Consider the following 18123-nt stretch of genomic DNA (forward strand, 5'->3'; position numbering starts at 1 on the left):
ACACCAGTCTAGGCAAAGATGTTTAAAAATAAAGACTACTTATTTATAATTTTATTTAAAATGAAATTTGGGAAAATAACTACTCCTTCAGCTTTTACTAATTTCCCAATCTTGCTATATCTAGTGACAGTAAACATTAAGAACTTCTCAAAGTGCGGACGGAGGGAAGTGCTGAGGACCCTGTGTGTGTTATCCTTCTCTTCCCCACTGGGCGTCACAGTGACACGTGGAAGAGAGTGAGGAGGCTCTCTCCACATCACAACACAGCCCTGAGAAATAAGCAGGCTCTGTAATTTCATGTTATGTAAAACTCAGATAATAACAGTGACAGTTTAATTGCGTACCGGAAACAAAGTTTACTAAGTATCATCATGCTGAACAGCTCTATGTGTGATCACTGTCCTTTTACCTCTGTGAAAAAATGGAAACAACACAGTGTATACTTGGAAATGTTTCTGAGAGGTCCCACAGCAAAAAAGAATACTCCTGGTCCACTGTGAGCAACTCACAGATGACCTGACAGCTGCATTTCACATCTGGAGACTGAAGTGTACACATACCTTTCTGAACCTTGTCACAGAGAAGGTAAATTTCTTCTCCTCCAGTTACACATCCTGCTGTCCTGTCCATTCTTACGATTTTCAGGTTGGATGCATTGGGGGCCTCTGTTCAAAGGGAGAAAACAAGGCACACCCTAGTTTAGCACTGGTTTCACAAAGTTCGATAGATGTGCTCACTCCTACACTTTTACAGATACAAACAGAGCAAGAGTAGTAGCTGCCCATGTCCTTGGAGCACCTCTTGGGCCTGGGCCACTCATTCTCCCCCCAAACAGGTGAGGCAGAAAGGAGCAGATGAGGAACAGATGGTGGGATTTGCTTTTCTGGATGATGGTATCTGGTTTCCCCTAACACACAGGCTGATATGGAAGAAAGCTTTCCCTATGTTTCCAGAATTGCCAGGTCGGTGGCTTGTTTCATGCTAATTTTATGCCATTTATAAAAGTCCTAAAAATTTTTATGAAAAGTACAATTCTTAAGCTACTTTAAAAAAAAATTCTACAAAGGAAAATGAAGATGTTCTATTTCCTTTCCCCAAACTAAATTAGCATTCTGTGTGGTTTGGGGTAAAGCTGCCTGTACTAGCAAGTATTATGAAGCTTCCCCTTTAAAAACTCCAACAGCTTCATTTTAAGGTTCTCTGTTGAGTAAGAATTTTTTCATTTGATAAACTTCTCACTTCCTGTTACACTTGTTTAAATCAGACAAATCAACTAGCTGATGGATGTGGAACATGGGCTTTCCTAGTACATCATATTCCATAACCTTTCAATGAGACTACTGTACTTGCAGGGTTCCTGAAGCAACTGTTTATCAAGCCCAATGCACGCCAAACAAGAGTTACACAGTAAATGCTAATGGCTACCGAAAGCCCTCTACAGTCTAGTGTCTACAGACTGAAAGACAATGTTGACATGCTAGTTCTTCAGTTACCTCAGCATGCCTGTCTTAATGAATGTACTACCAAGTGGGGATAAATAATAATTGTCTTTTATTAGTTTCTCTTTAGAGCTGCCAGGGCAGATAATAAGGTCATCTTAAAGAGCACCAGCAAGTTACCCTACAGTCACGTGTTCAGAAGTAAGAAACTGGTGTTACACGTGAAGAATAAAATGGACTTTCTGAAGGAAAAGAACTCTGTTGGCTGGTATGGCTTAGGATGCTTAAATGGACACCAACCCTCTACCCTAGACTGCAACAGTCACCCTCCACAGACCTCAGCTCTTTCATAAGTGCTGAGGTAGGCCTGGTGCATGATCTCAATGAAGCTACCCTGCCTCAGGACTGAGTACTCACTGCTGTCGTAGATAGCATCTGATACCACAGGCTCCAGTCTCCGAGTGAAGCTGCCTGTGCTGTCAGGAAGAAAGGCTGTGAACATGAGGCGTACCACACTCAGGTCCATCTCCTTTGTCTGCTGCACAGCTGCCTGGCGGATGATCTCCTTCTCCCTGTCTAGGGTCAGAGTACAGTCTGTTCATGCCAGGGCAGGTGAGAGTGTGAACGTTTAACGTGGCATATTTTCAGAAGCCCAAACAAAGAACATCTTAAAGACGACTTCTTTTCCTCTAGAAATACTTCCTTAAAAGTTTTTATTGGCATATACTCTGTACGTAGTGACAGGTTTATAAAGATATCTCCACCCCAGCAGACCAAGCCCTCTGCCAATACTCAGCCCCACAGCCTCCTTGTCCCTCCCTCATGCCCACTAGTTCCCATCATACCAACGGAATACCCTTCTCTTACTTTCATGTCCTGCACACGTATGTGCAAATACTCTTACATATTTATATAAATCTAGGATCTAGCCATGAGAGGGACAGCATATGATGTTTGTAGTCTGGCTTATGAAACTTCCAGTTGCATACATTGCCTGTAAATGATGTTTCTTTTTTTTAAATGGCTGAATAAAACTCCATGATGCATATATATCATACTTTCTTTATCCATCAACTGTTGATGGAGAGCTAGGGTGATACTTTAACTTGACTCATGAATGTGGCCATAATAAATGTGTATGTGTAATAAATATGTCTACATAGTATGTTGACTTAGAGTTTTGCAAGTATACACAGGAGTGTACAGCTGTGTCATATGGTAGTTCTACTTTTACTAGATTTTTGAGTACTTTCCATGTTCAACTTCTTATTTATTTATCTCTTTGCGTTTGTTGGCCACAGTGCATGTGTGTAGTTCAGAGGGCAACCTGAGGAAGGCGGCCCTCTTCTTCCACCACACGGACCTGGGCACTGAATTCAGGCCAGCAGACTTGGTGAAAATTACCTGCTGGATCATCTGTAATATATAGCTGAGGGTGGCTTTGCACTCCAGATCCTGCTGATGCCATCTCCCAACTGCTGGGATTACGTACTACCCTATTTGATTTTTCTGCAGTGCTGGGACTCAAACCCAGAACTTCCTATATACTAGGCAAGTACTATGCTACCTGCACAAATGCCAAGTCCCCGCTACTTGTTTTCTTAATGACTGCCATTCTAATTAAGGTGAGATGGAATCACCAAGCAATTTTAATGGCTAGGGGTGTAACCACATTTGTTGGCTGTTTGTATTTCATCATTTGAGAACTCTCTTCTTGTCCCTTAGCCCATTTATTGCCTGGATTGTTTGGTTTCCTGGAATTTAACTTTTTGAGTTTTTGATATAACTAGATATTAATGTCGAATACATAGCTAGCAAAAATTCTTTCCCATATTGAAGGCTGTCTCTTCACTCAGCTATTTCCTCTGCTGTACAGAAGCTTTTGAATTTCATTTGTTGTTATTGGTTTTATTTCCTGAGTTGCTGGAGCCCTTTTCAGAAAGTCTTTGCCTATGCCTACCTCCTGGAGCATTTTCTGTATGTGTTCCCTTAACAGTTTCAGACAATTAACTTTTATACTGAGACCTCTGGTCCGTGTTGAACTGACTTTGTCCGGGATGAGGTGGGGATCCAGTTTCCTTTCTATGTGGCTATCTGGTTTCCCTGGCATCACCTGCTGAACAGGCTGTCTTTTCTCTAATGCATGTTTTGGCATCTTCTCAAGGATCAGGTGGCTGTAGCTATGTTTATTTCTTCATTTTCTGTTCCACTGATTTATACGTCTGTTTTGATGCCAGTTCCATGCTGGTTTTGCTACCATGGTTCTACAGTGTAACCCGAAATCAGCAATTGGGACACCTCTAACAATACTCTTTACTATCCTACGGCTTTGACTATCTGAGGTCTTTTGCGCTTCTAAATGAATTTTAGGATAGTTTTTCTCATTTCTTTGAAGAACACCATTGAAATTTCAATGTGGATTGCATTCACTCTATAGACAGTGCACTCTTGGTAATACTTTTGTGATTTAATTATGTTGACTCAGGAGCATGGGAGGTTTTTCCATTATCTATTGTCATCTGTTTCTTTCTTCAGTGTCTTACCATTTTTATTGCAAAGGCCTTTCACATGGTTAGTTTATTGGCAGGAATCTGATTTACTTATTTTGAAGCTATTGTGAATGGCTATCACTAGACTAGGTTGTTACCTCTGTTGAGTTCTTTCTCAGCATGTTCACTCTTGGTGGGGAAGCCACTGAGTTTTGTATGCTGACTCTGTACTTGATACTTTATCAGACCTAAGCTTTCCTAGTGGAGTCATGAGGGTCTCTTGTGTATGGGATTATACTGTCTGCAAATATTTGACCTCCTCCTTTCCTGTTTGTATCCTTTTATTTCATTCTCCTGTCTTGCTGCTTTGGCTAAGTTTTCAAGCACTAGGTTGAGTAAGAGTGGAGAAAGGCACACCTTGTCTTATTCCTGCTTTCAAAGGAAATATGTTGTTTCCCCCTTAGTATACTGTTGGCTTTGGCTACTGTATATAGCCTTTAGCATGTTAAGGTATGGTTCTCTTATTTCTAATTGTTCTTAGATCATAAAGAGATGTTGTACTTTGTCGAAAGCTTTCTCTATCTATTTAGATGACATGTAATTTCTGTTCTCAAGTCTATTTATGCCTCACATTTATTGGTTTTCATATGCTGACCCATTTTTTATTCTAAGAATGAAACCAACTTGATCATGGTCAATAATCTCTTTAATGTGTTGATGAATTGGGTTTGTATCATTTTATCAAGAACTTATAAATCCATGTTCATCAGTGATACTGGCTTATTCTTTTCTCTTTTTTTGTTGTTCTTTTATCTGGTTTTGGCATAAAGATAATACTGGCTTCAGAACATAAATTCAGTAATGTTCCTTCCCTTTCTATTTTATGGAGTAATTTAAGGATAATTTATGTTGACTCTTCTTCAAAGATCTGGTAGGATCCAGCCATGATTCCATTTGGGAATGGGACTTTTTTAGTTGGGAGACATTTTATTACTGCTTCAATTCCATTGCTTGTTTTAGGTCTGTTTAACTTGTTTGTATCTTCTTACTTTAATACTGGCAGGTCAAGTGTATCTGAATTTATCAATTTCTGTAAGATTTTGTAATTTATTGGAATGTATGCTTTCAAAGCATGCCCTAATGATCCTTTGAATTTCACCGGTATCTCTGGTAATGTTTTCCTTATTTTTATCTTTAATTTAATAATTTTGGTCTTCTCTTGGGTACTTCAGCCTGAAATTCTTTCAACTGTTAGTAAAATTTTATATAACAGTCCCACTAAATTGTGTACAATTAAAGCCATTAAAGGAAACCTGCATTTTCTCTGGAGTATTGTAACATCTGTCTTCTGCCATCTTCTCCCTATCTACCTTTCTACTTTGGTTAAGAGTATAAAGCACATGTAGTACGTGAAAGTAGAGTGAAATATGCCTACTACATACACTGTGCACTGAGAAGGGGGAAATAAGTGTGTAAAGGCTTTGTGCATGTGGGAGACTGCACACTAGTTCCTCCCCCCCAGGGACTGCCACACTGATGGACACAGTCATCCTCTTGTGACACAGAAGGCCTCAAGTAAGGCTGGGCAAGGGTGCTCACCTGTGAGCTGCCGGTCTCCTCCACCTTCGGCTTGTAGGTAGGCAAGCTCAGAATGCACCAAGAGTCCAGGATTATAGCCCCTTATACACGCCTCTGTCATCCGCGCCTCCAGTGTTTCAAATACCTTTTTCTTAGTTACATGAAGTATTCCCAGGTTGGCAAAGCTGGAGAAATGCAGTAAGAGCAGCAGCAAAAAGAACCAAAAGTTAAGCAGGCTGTGAGAGGAGACTGGGCTTCAGTTCAGTAAAGGGCATTTTGAAACAATACACAAGCACTCAGGTCTTACACAAATCCGAGTTAGATGAACATCAGAACTTGGGATTGTTATAGTATGAGGGCAATATATGGTAGATAGTGTATAACATACAACACTGCTGGTAGGGGTGGGGCGCACAATGTGCTCAGCTCATTAACATTCCACAGAGAGTCTAGAACCAGACGTACCACATGAGTTGGGCCAGGTTAGACTGGGTTATTAAATGAGTGAATTGGTGGTGAGCTCGAAGCACCTTGGGTCTCAGAGCATATTGGATGTCAGATCACGAGTCACTGTGTGTGGGCTACACTTGTATACATGTTTTACTAAGGAAGTTTCATGTGGCTTCATTTTAGGATTTTTCTATGAGGACTGTATAAAAAGAATTATAACTCATAAACATATTAGTGTTTAGATAGGAAGAGTGTTATATGTAGAGGGATTTATGTTTCTTTGGGATCTTCTTTGGGTTTCTGGGTGTGATGTGATGTCTCCCTGGAATCCCATTTCCTTCTGGCTCATCTATAACCCTAGACTCACTTATCACCACCAAAACTGTCTTCTAATTCTTTGTGGCCTTAGCCTGAAATTATGCACATAATGTCAGTGTTGGAGAACTTTTTATCTCCCGAATGCTACTTGTCTACAATAGAGCAAATGTGTTAAATGGAATATAGCAACTGAGAAGATCTTAGGAAAAATATGTAAAATGCTCTCATCATCCACTTTTAAGAATATGAAATGAGTGTTTTCAACAAGTGTAATATGGCAAAGAAGCCAAACCGCACTTCAGTGAAGACACTCTTTAATTCAACAAGTGTTCATGTGCATTGTCAGCAGTGCGGGGCAGTGGCCAAGGGGTTTCTGTCAGTAGATTGCCTCTGCTCTCACATAATGCACATGCTGTTGTGAGGACAGGCAGCAAACAAGTGCATCTCACAGTGTACCTTACAGAGAAATACATGTAATCAAGGAAAAGAAGACAGGGACAGGGGGAAGGTGAGATGGTCAGGGAGAACCCCAGACAGGACCCTGAAAAGATCACAGCTCAGCCAGGATTGAGGGATGTAAGAGGAAGAAGTGGATTTTGGATGAGGCATATCTGAGCTGCAGAAAGAGTGCAGGTGAAGACCCCAAGGCAGTCCACTCTGGTGTTTTCAACACGGGCTGAGAGGCAGCATGTGGGCTGAGGGAAAGGAGCAGACTCAGAGGTGACAGACAAGTTCCAAGGGGAAAGTGCAGGGCCCAGGTCTCTCACAGCATAGAGATGTTTGTAAGAACTTTTACTCTGAAAGGAAAATAAGTATCAGTAGAAGAAAGAGACACGGGCCAGTGAGATGGCCAAGTCAGTAAGGCCGCATGCTGCCGAGCTCGATGACATGAGCTCAGTCTCTAGAACCGATACAGTAGGAGGATGGAAGCAACTCCCACAAGTTGTTTTCTGTCTTCTGACACTGACAGACAGACAGACAGACAGACAGACAGACACAGCCTCCCCCATGACAAACACACAGAAACAGACAGGCAGAAACACACACAAACACATATGCTAAATGTAATACAAAATTCCAATAAAAGAGAAAGGACAACTCGCCTGCACAAATAAGAACAAGCTACTGTGCAAAGGTCATGGAAACTAGAGAAAGAAAAGAGAAGTGAAGACAGAACGAACAGACACAGCAGCCCAGATGTGGAGTGAGTGACACGGACATTCAGAGAAGCAAATGTGCCGGATTTACAAAGCTCCTCCAGGACAGAGATCTCCAGCTCTAGAATACGGCGGGCATGTGAGTGCTCAGCGAATGCTTGCTGAGCACAGGGCCTGCTGATGTGCTTGCAGGTCCAGGCAGGCCTCGGAGAGCAATAGCTCTCATGTCTGCTCTTTTGGGTCTCCTTCTCTGCAGACCATCCCCCCGCTAGGAGGACAGGATCATCTGGAAACATCAGTGACCAGCACCTCAGTTACACTTCACATTCTCTCCACAGTGCACTCCTATGTTAACCTAACTTCACATCTGGAGAAAGGATCATCCTTATTTAATATGTCAACCATGATGGAAGGAGTTACCCTAGTAAACAATACACAAGTCAGTGCACTGCCACAGTCCACAGTGGAGTAATACAGATCTAGATGGACCCTCAGGCTTTGGGGAACAGGTGACATGGAACAGTGATCCTTAAGAAAAGAAAAATAAATAAAGTGACTCTTACAATTCCCTGGCTTAATAACCAATTAACTGGGCTACAGGATAGGAAGCCCAGTGTTCTGCAGTTGCAGAGACAGGAAGGACTTGAGGTAAATAGAGACTAGGATTTATATACCCAGAGCTCCAGGCATACCTTTAGCTGGCCATTGACGTTTGTGAGAAAGCCCTCTAAGGCTGGAGAGAGCTACTGTTCTCGTAGACCCACAGGGCTGGACCAGTTCAAGAAGCCTCAAAATACACGAAGCATCAGATTGAAAATTCAGAGGGTACTTCCTCAGTAATAGTGCCAACTCAACCCTAGTCTGAAAGACAGAGAGAGAGAGAGAGAGAGAGAGAGAGAGAGAGAGAGAGAGAGAGAACAGGAGGACAGCGAGGAGGGTCACAGACAGAAAAGCAGTGGACAGAAAATTTAACAGTTGGAAAGTTTTAAGATTTAATAAAAATGGAATCCTAAGAAGCTAAAGTTTATGAAGAAAACTATGAAACTATACTTAAGTCCTTCAAAACCCTCTTCGCTGCTTACAACTATGGGTGAAGAGAGGTCAGAAACAGTACTAGAAACATTGCAAACAGCTAACCAGGCAAGATGGATGGACAGGGAAGCTCCTGTTGGAAACAGGTCAAGTCCTCAGACGGTGAATCAGCCTAAAACCAGGACATGAAAGAACACACTGTCAACTCAGAATCCTCTGCTCTTCAAAAACCACCTTTGAACAGCGAGGATGAAGAGAGGACTTCTTAGACAAAAAACGAATCGAGCTCATCAGCATCAGATCAGCAGTACGAGGAAAGTTAAAGGAAGTGATACAAGCAGAAGATGGGACCAGATAGAGACCCTGACCTGCAAACCAGGACGAAGAGCAGTGCAAATTCTGGTGCGTGAAATACAAGTTCAAGTCCCCGAGTTTATGCAATTTACTTAAAAATTATTTTCCTGTCTAGGGCAAACAAACAAACAAACAAACCCCACAAAACAAATATATTGTGGAATTTATAAAGCATTAGATGTAAAATATATGACAAGACAGCAGAAAACCTGGAGCAGGGAGTGAAAGTATGCTGCTCTTAGGCTCACATACATACAACACATAAAATCCGACACACAGTGAGATCATGCTAAGTATATTATCAGCCAAGGTAGATTTTTAGAATAAATGACATTACCAAGGAAGAAAGAAGAATATTTCTTCAAATACATCAACTCACGAAGAGAGAGCAAAAATCCTAAATATTTATGCACCTGATATAGAAAGCTCCACATTATGGGAGGTAAAAATTTCACAAGAACGAAAGGAAAATAGACCTATCTATAAATCTATCAGTGATTTCAACATTCCTCTCTTGGGAACTTCTAGAACTAATAGACAAAAAGCCATAGGGACATAAGGCTAGGATGACACTCAAACATCTGGACCCAACTGACATTTACCGACCATCTACTCTACTAGGCAAGAGTGGGCATGCTTTTAGAGTAACAGTGGTTGTTATCTCAGCCATAAAACAGGCATCAGTAAATTTAAAATGACACAAATTATATAAAATATCCTCCTATTATGATGGAATTAGATATTCATAGTCAAAAGATATCCAAGTAAGAATGTATTTAATAAAGTTTGGAAATGAAATAATTAGTTGTTGATTCTGGTTTAGGGCATAATAGTAGCTCATTCTGATATTCTTTGACTTCAAAAATCCTTGAAAAATTTGCAATAAAATGTCAAAGAAAACAAGAGTAGATTTTATTAGTATTATAAATATGGGCACATAAGGAACATACAATGCTTTAGCCACTTTAGAAAACGACGTGGCACTTTCTTGTAAATACTGCTTTAGCAGCCTGTGTCCTTGTCATTCTGTTCCTCAATGTTTAGCCAAGAGAAATGAAAACTTCTGCTCACATACAAAGCACGTCATGTCCTTGAACAGATGAATGGATAACAAGCTGTAGGCATCAGTACAATGCATTACCACAGAGAAACTGGAAGGAAGCAAGAGCAGACACATGTAGTAACATGGAGGACTTCAGTGCACGATGCTGAGTGGAGGGAGGCAGGCTTTAAAAGGCTGGATGCTGTATGATTCTACTGCATGCAATTCTGGAAAGGCGAAACTATATTTAAAGAAAACTCATCAGTATTCTCAAGGGCCTCGAGTGGAGGGAAGAGTTGGCTACTAAGAGGCATGAGGAGATTCTGGGGTCAGGAACCATTGCATACCTGATGGTAGTGGCCATATGATTACCAAAAGTCACAGAAATGAACATGTGAAAGGGTGGATACTGCAGCCACGACATTTTAAAACAGAAAGGCCACACCCGCTAACGAAAGGGCTAGAGCCACAACCTTGCTTCTTACTCTTGTTTTTCTAACATGAGAGTCTTCAGACCAGCAACATCATTATTTTAGAACATACTAAAAATATGGGGGTTTGATACAAACCTACTGATCAAACAAAGGGATTTAACCAGCCCTTCAGCTAATTCTGAGGAATGCTGACACTGGAGAACGTGGCCTTACACTGCTCTGTGAAATCAAACTCTCCTGGATGGAGGCTGGTATCAGTCTTACTCAAGTGACCCAGGCTGACTTGACCCTGTAGCCACAATCAACATGAAGCAGTCGGCCAGCTGTCTTCATCTTCCTCGTCATCTGGAGCTATTTCTGAAGTCCTGATGTGTCTGAATCCCTGACACTGGGTTGGGGCTCACACGTGGCCCCTCTTTAGTATTTGTTGTTTCAAGACTTTAGTCCTTCATTTCACAGGATTCAAAAGCAGCCCCTAACTCACAGTGCGGACCCCAACTTGGAATGGAACACTTCTAACCTAAGTCCACATCTGGCCAGTCTTCTCCAGTCAGTGCCTCTCCTGGGGGACAATGTTTAGCCACACGAAATGACCAATCTCAATTAGTCTGGACCTCTAAAATAGTACTTGAATGTAGCCGTTCCCCTAAGGGGGACTGAAGGTTCTCCTTTGTGTTTTTAACATTTATACAGTCTCTAGAGCAGTGGTTCCCAACTTTCCTAATGCTGCAACCCTTTAATACAGTTCCTCATGTTGTGGTGACCCCCAACCATAAGATTATTTTGTTGCTACTTCATAACTGTAATTTAGCTACTGTTATGAATTGTGATGTAAACATCTGTGTTTTCTGATGGTCTTAGGTGATCCCAAAGGGGTCACAACCCACAGGTTGAGAACCGCTGCACTAGTGCTTACCAACTGATACAGCTCTATAAATTAGTTGTGGGGAAAAAAAAAAAAAAAGAACTGTACAACTCTTTCAAACCAGGTTGCCAGGAAACAAACAGGGTGTGGTGACTGTTGGTGAACATGGCCCACAAAAAGTAGAAAAGCACAGACATTTTTCCACTGAATGAAAAATTTCAAAGAACTAGGATGTTGCCAAAAAAATTAACATTCTAGGTCAAAGTAAAATACCAAATAGGACTATTTATTATTAAGAAAGTGAAGTTTAGATAAAGAAATAAGAAACTAGAGGACCAGTGAAAGCTAACTAAAAATTTTAAAAGAATAAGCCTAATGTTAAAATCATTAAATCCATAATCAAAACTTAAAAGATGAATGTTTTAATATTGATAAAATAATTTTGACTAAACTCATTGAGAATTCAAACTAAGAATTGTGAAAGACTGTAAATAAAGGGGATTCTTCTGGTTTTGATGCATTCACAGCTATGTTTCTTCTTGGTGTCATTTTTACTTATCTTGATGTTTTGGACCGGTGCCTTGCTTGTGAACCTATACTCAGTCTAATCTGTATTACTGAAAACAGGTTATCTTTACTCTATTTCTAGTATTGACAAGTCTAAGAAATAACTTTGGCTGCCTTCCTAAATTTCTTGCCTACAAGTCAGGACTACAGAAACTAATCGATGTCATACCATAGAAAGATAGTGGCAAGTTTACTCACGCTATTTTATAGCATTAGCTAATGTTGGCTTGGTCTAGAATGTTATAGAGAGAAAGTGCCTGGAGACAGAGTGTGTCTTTCTGATTTTGTAAGCAAAGAAATTCAAGCCTCCAAAGTCATGTAACTTGTCCCCATTTCTTTTGAGCACAGTGACAGAAGTGTAAGTAGGATTCTGACTTCCAGGCTACTAGCATGCTGTTTTTACACCCACAAAAAAAGAAAGAAAAAGTAAGATATGGGTCTGATGTTAGAAACTCAGAGACATAGAGGTGCATGAATCATGAAGGAAAATGGTGTTTCTGGGGAATACTGTGAGCAGGATTTTCTCAGCTAAATAGCAAATGTAGAAGTGAGTAGAGACACTCTACAATGAGAAAAGCTCATTATCACTCTGGTGGCAACTCCTTGAAGACATCTCGCAGAGAAGTTTTCTAAAATTGGAAAATCCCATCCAGCTACAACTAACTAAAACCACAGGGATGAGAAGCTGAAAATGTTTGCTAAATGAATGAATGATGAGCACTCTCAACTCCAGAGCCACATACCCCACTGTACTACCAGACACTGAAGGGCCACCTCACTCTGCTTACAGATGCAGAATTTACTCCACCATTGCTAGCCTAGGCTCTAGCGTAAAGACCCATTAGTTCTTTTTATTGGTGCTGCTGCTGGGGATCAACCCAGGGCCTTGTGCACGCTAGGCAGGCCCTCTACCACTGAGCTAGAGACAGCCACCGGTAATTTCTTATAAAATCATGAAAGATTATTAAACCAATACAGAGACACAACAGTATGCAGACTACATACTGGAAGTTTTATAATAATTAATATTACTAATAGAGAATTCCATGTGTAATTTCCTCAAAAACATGCAATTGTAAGATGGGTTAAACAAGACCAAAAGAGCACCAGTGCTTTGAAGGGCAACGCTGTGGTAAAGTCAGCAGAAACACTAACTGACCAGTTGTCTGAAACTGACAATAACCCTGCATTTCACCTTGCTCACAAGCCAGGCAGGAGCTGGAAGGGAACCAAATTCAAAGACCAAGAAGCAGGACAGACAGCCCTTGCAGGAGATGTTGAGACAAGTTACACAAGAATCAACTTAAGCTTCTCCCTTTAATTCAGATACTTCCCCCCAACATCAAAAAGCATCAGGTTTTAGTGACTTAGAGGAAAGCTCCTTCTCTCTAGGTTGTCCACACTTGAACGTCTTCACAGTCAAACAAAGAAATGCCCAGGAACATGAAAGCCGTCTGTACTTCCCAAGAACAAGTAACTCAAAACAACGGAACTCCATCACAGGTGATTAAGCAATTCCTTTCTTTGCATAAAAAGCCCACGTATGCTGGGCTTTTAGCAGACATCACTTAAACTAGGATTAGAAAACTCTGATTGATGTTACACATAATTAAATAAAATTAACAAAAAGTGTGTCTGCATGCAAGCACAGAGGCCACAGGGTGATGGCAGGAAATTTTCCTCAATCACTTCTCCACCTCATTTTTTTGAGACAGGGTTACTCACTGGACCTAGTGTTCACTAACTGGCTAGACTAGCTGACTTGTGAGTCCCAAGAATCTGCTTGTCTGTTGTTCCCCGCCACCCCGGCATTGGGGCTCCAGGTGCATCACTACACCTGGCTTTCCCCCCCCCCCAGGGGTAAGGGGTTGGTGAGACAGTGTCTCTCTGTGTAGTTTAGGCTGTTTTGGAACTCGCTTTATAGACCAGGCTAGCCTCAAACTCAGAGATCCACCTGCCTGTGTCTCCTGAGTGCTGGGACAAAAGGTGTGTACCACCATGCCCAGCCTTTTCCTATTTTTATTTAATTAATTTATTTTTTGTTTTCTACACCTGACTTTTTATGTAGGTGCTTGTAGTAGAATATTACTTGAAGGGGTGTTACTTTTGCTTATGTTGCATTTGTTTAACTCTGTGAAGCTGTGTTACTTTGCCTGTGTAAAAACCTGGTGGTCTAATAAAGAACTGGCCAATAGGAAGTTAGGAGAAAGGATGGGCGGGGCTGGCAGGTAGAGAGTATATATAGAAGGAGAAAACTGGAAGGAGAGATCTAAGATTTAGAGTCAGAGAAAGGGTGGATGTCGGGCCAGCCACCCAGCTACACAACCAGCAAGTCATGGAGTAAGAGTAAGATTTACAGAAATAAGAGAATGGGAAAAGCCCAGAGGCAAAAGATAGACGGGTTAATTTAAGGAAAGCTGGCTAAACACTGAGCCAAGCAAAGGCCAGGCATTCATAAGTAAGAATAAGCCTTTGCGTGTGATTTGTTTTGTAGCTGGGTGGCAGGCCCCCCCAAAAGAGCCCAAAACAATAACAGGTGCTGGAGATATGAACTCAGGTCCTGGAATTTGTACTGAAAAAACTTAACCCACTGACCCATCTCCCCAGCTTTCATCTTTTGTTTTTAAAAATTATTTTAATTAATGATTGTGGTGGTTTGAAAGAAAATGGGCCCCAAAGGGAGTGGCACTATTAGGAAGCGTGGCCTTGTTGGAGGAAGTGTGTTACTGTTGGGGTGAGCTTTGTGGTCTCACATATGCTCAAGCTATGCCCAGTGACACAGTTCACTCCTGTTGCCTGAAAGTCAAGATGTAGAACTCGCAGCTCCTTCTTCAGCACCATGTCTGCCTGCATGCTGCCATGCTTCCTACCATGATGATAATAGACTAAACCTCTGAAATTGTAAGCACCCAAATTAAATGTTTCCTTTTATAAAAGTTGCTGTGGTCATGGTGTCTCTTTACAGCAACAGAAACCCTAACTAAGACAACTATTATTTTTATTAAAATTTTTTAATTACATTTTACTTATTTGTGTGTGTGCTGCATGCATAACCCTTTGCTACATGTGGAAGTCAGAGGATAATCTGGAATTTGGTTCTCTCCAACCACGTGGGTTATAGGAGTTAAATTCAGGGTGTCAGACTTGGTGGAAAGTGCACTTACCCCCGGAGTTACTGGATTGGCCCTTATCTTTGGTTTTTAAGAATTCCCAAAGTAGGAGTCCTCTGTTTCTGAGATGATTGAATGCTTACATCAATTTTCACTCTTGGCTAAGTTACTATATTGTGTGCTATTTTAGTGTTTCAGGACAATGACATAGAAAACCTTAGCATAATAGATGTCTTTATTTTATGTGTGCACACATTTGGGTGTGTGTGAATGTGGGTGTGTATGTGCTATGGTGTGCATGTAGAGGCCAGAGAACAACTTCAGGCTTGAGATGGAGTGTTTGCTGTTTGTCCACTGCACCAGGCAGGCCTGTGCATGGGATTCCAGACAGTTTCCCGTCTCTGCCTCCCATTACCCTTCAGGAGCTGGGGTTACTAATCTTGAGGCTCTGCAATGGGCTTTTATGTGCGGTCAGGGGATTTGAACCTGGATCAGCACACTTGCTCAATAAGCTCTTTAACTCTCAGCCCATAATTATATCTTATTGAGTATTTCTTAATTCTTTTTTTTTTTTTTTTTTGAGACAGTGTTTCTCTGTGTAGCTTTGGTGCCTGTCCTGGAACTCACTCTGTAGCCCAGGCTGGCCTTGAACTCACAGAGATCTGCCTGCTTCTGTCTCCTGAGTGCTGGGATTAAAGGCATTCTTGATTCTTTTGAAAAGAAATTATTTCTATAAAGTTTCATTCATTAAAAATTGTCTTATTTGACTGACCTTGAATGAATACACTAATTCCTACTTACATTACAGATCTAATGAATGCTCAAACCAATTTGCATTTCTTGGTTACTCAATTTGCATACTTTTTAAGTAGCACAGAGTTGAAACAATATTTACTTATCTGCTTCATGTCTCAAATGTTCCCACTAGAAATCTATTAAGGGAATCACAAATAGATAAAACTCAGAGCTGGTTGTGGTGGTGCATGTATCTAAGCCCTGTTTGAACACTTGGGAGACAGAGAAGGTAGTCGTGAATTCAAGGCAAGTTTAGACCACAGATTGGAGACCTTGCTCCAAAGAAGCACAAAGCATCTATAAGGTAACCATTTCTGCACAGTTAAGGTGGTGATTTTTTTTATTTTTTATTTTTTTGGTTTTTCGAGACAAGGTTTCTCTGTGTAGCTTTGTGCCTTTCCTGGAACTTGCTTTGTAGACCAGGCTGGCCTCGAACTCACAGAGATCCACCTGCCTCTGCCTCCCGAGTGCTGGGACTAAAGGCGTGCACCACCACCGCCTGGCAAGGTGGTGACTTTTGTTGTTGCTGTTGTTTTTTGTCTTTATTATTTCCAGGAGAAGAAAAATACTATTGTAAGTAGTACAAAGATATTGAAAATGCTCTTGGGTCAAGTGCCTATAATTATAACATCATCCATACTGAACTACCCACCCCTGAGAGGCCAAGACTACAGATGCAAGGATTATCTTAGGCAGTGCAGGTATCTGGTCACCTCCTTTTCCTTGGGGTTCAAATGAGATCCCACACACTCTCCTGGCTTCCTATGTTTGTGTGTTTTGAGACGCTCTCAGGCCTTGCACAGGTCAGTAGTGGAGAAGGGCTTACTGATTTCACATCCATGTGTTTCATGTTCTACTAGCTCATCTCCCTCAGCACCACATTCCCCCACTTACCCAACCACCATGTCCTTGGGTCCAGCTACCACAGTGCAGATCCCGTCCTCACAGTGTTTTCCCACCAAGCTGTGGGCGTGCAGGTGGATATTTTTTCCATTTGTGACCAACTGAACAATAACCTTTGCAGGTCCCACATAGTTGCATATCTATATGAGAAGCACATTTTAAACAGTTAGTATATTTGACCTTACTGTAAAATGGAACCAGTGAGCATAAATACAATATAAAATTTTGCAAATGTATACATACGTGACTATAGCTCAACTTAAAAATATATTATGAACACATGACAGGATGAAAATAAATCAAAATGTTAATGGGAGTTGTTTTATGTGGTAAGACTATATATCCAGGAAGCAAGTCACTTAAACACAGTATGCATCAATAGACTGGACTAACACATGAGTCCTTAAGTAGTCCCTCCTTACTAACCAACACTCTGTTTTTCTCTGTATCCTTGTCACAGTTTTTGGGAGACAAAAACTGGGAAAGCTGTGCATGAGAGAATGGATGACTGATGACGTAAGGGAGATGGACACAAGAGTGTATCCCAACTCCTTGCCATGTAATTAAGCCAGGAAGGAAGTTGTTCAGGGCCTTAGCTCTGAAGGCTGGTTTTAACTATACAAACCCAGGGCGTGGCTTACAGTCACCTAATAGGACACCCAACTAGTCTTCAATAGTTTCCTCAGCCATAGACTCTGTCACTCACACTGTAGATGTTAGACCTCTTAAGTTCTTAAAAGAACAAGCTCCCTAACTGAAAAGTCTTAGGTTTCACCTCTGGTTGTTCAGCTCTTATTTTACATAGTTAATTTTCTATATAAGGTAATTTTTTACTTGTGCATCTTTAACATGATGAGAGCAGCAATGAAGAGGAAATAACAGGAGAGACTAGGCATTCTTTCTTGTCTAGTTGACCATGCAGACTTCCACAGCACAGATCCTTTCCTCCAAGATGACCCAACATGAAAATCACACCAATACAAAAGCTCGGTGGCATCATTTCCCCTTCTGAACTCTACTATGTCGGAAGCTGCCCCAAATCCCACCTATTGTTGGAAATGCATGGCATCTCTGGAAGTCCTTCCGACATAAACGTGAAGTGCCTGCATCTGCTAATGCAGCTTCTTATAAAGACACACAGCCTTCCTCAGCCAGCTGACTTCTAATATCACCATCAGCTGGGTCCGGACTCCACTGAGGCAGGGCTCTGTAGAATTTTTTCTCTATATGGATTTCCCCCAATGGAACCTTTGATTGTCAGAGCTGAGATGTTGATTGCTGCTGGTATTATTCCCCAGAGGCTATGGAGAAGAGATACTGTAGCTCTGAACAATGGTCTGTTCTCTAACCAGCTAGGCAGCTGCCTCCTCAAAGGCCTCACTGACTGAGCCCTGATGCAGCATTATAATGGTTTGCTTCTGAATCCACCCAAAAACTCATGAAATATTTTGGGCCTCTAAACTTAATCCAGTTACAGTGTCTAGGAGTGGATCTGTAGGAGGTAAAGTCAAATATGTCATAATGGCCAGTCCCTCATCCAATGGAGCTGTGACTTACACAAAGAGGAAGAGACACTTAAGCCAGGTTGGC

The 18123-nt window shown here is 41.3% G+C and overlaps 1 protein-coding gene across 1 annotated transcript in view; it reads right to left on the minus strand.

Annotated features, from left to right (window-relative positions):
* Positions 1 to 18123, minus strand: part of Nfkb1 (nuclear factor kappa B subunit 1) — a 114103-nt gene that overhangs the window by 32034 nt on the left and 63946 nt on the right. The window contains exons 7-10 of the mRNA XM_036190118.1: positions 16525 to 16673; positions 5528 to 5691; positions 1857 to 2015; positions 561 to 665 (exon numbers count right to left, since the gene is read on the minus strand). Coding sequence (XP_036046011.1) covers positions 561 to 665; positions 1857 to 2015; positions 5528 to 5691; positions 16525 to 16673 — 577 coding nt within the window. The remainder of the gene's footprint in view (positions 1 to 560; positions 666 to 1856; positions 2016 to 5527; positions 5692 to 16524; positions 16674 to 18123) is intronic.

This window comes from Onychomys torridus, chromosome 6 (genome assembly GCF_903995425.1).
Source record: "Onychomys torridus chromosome 6, mOncTor1.1, whole genome shotgun sequence".
Lineage (NCBI taxonomy): Eukaryota > Metazoa > Chordata > Mammalia > Rodentia > Cricetidae > Onychomys > Onychomys torridus.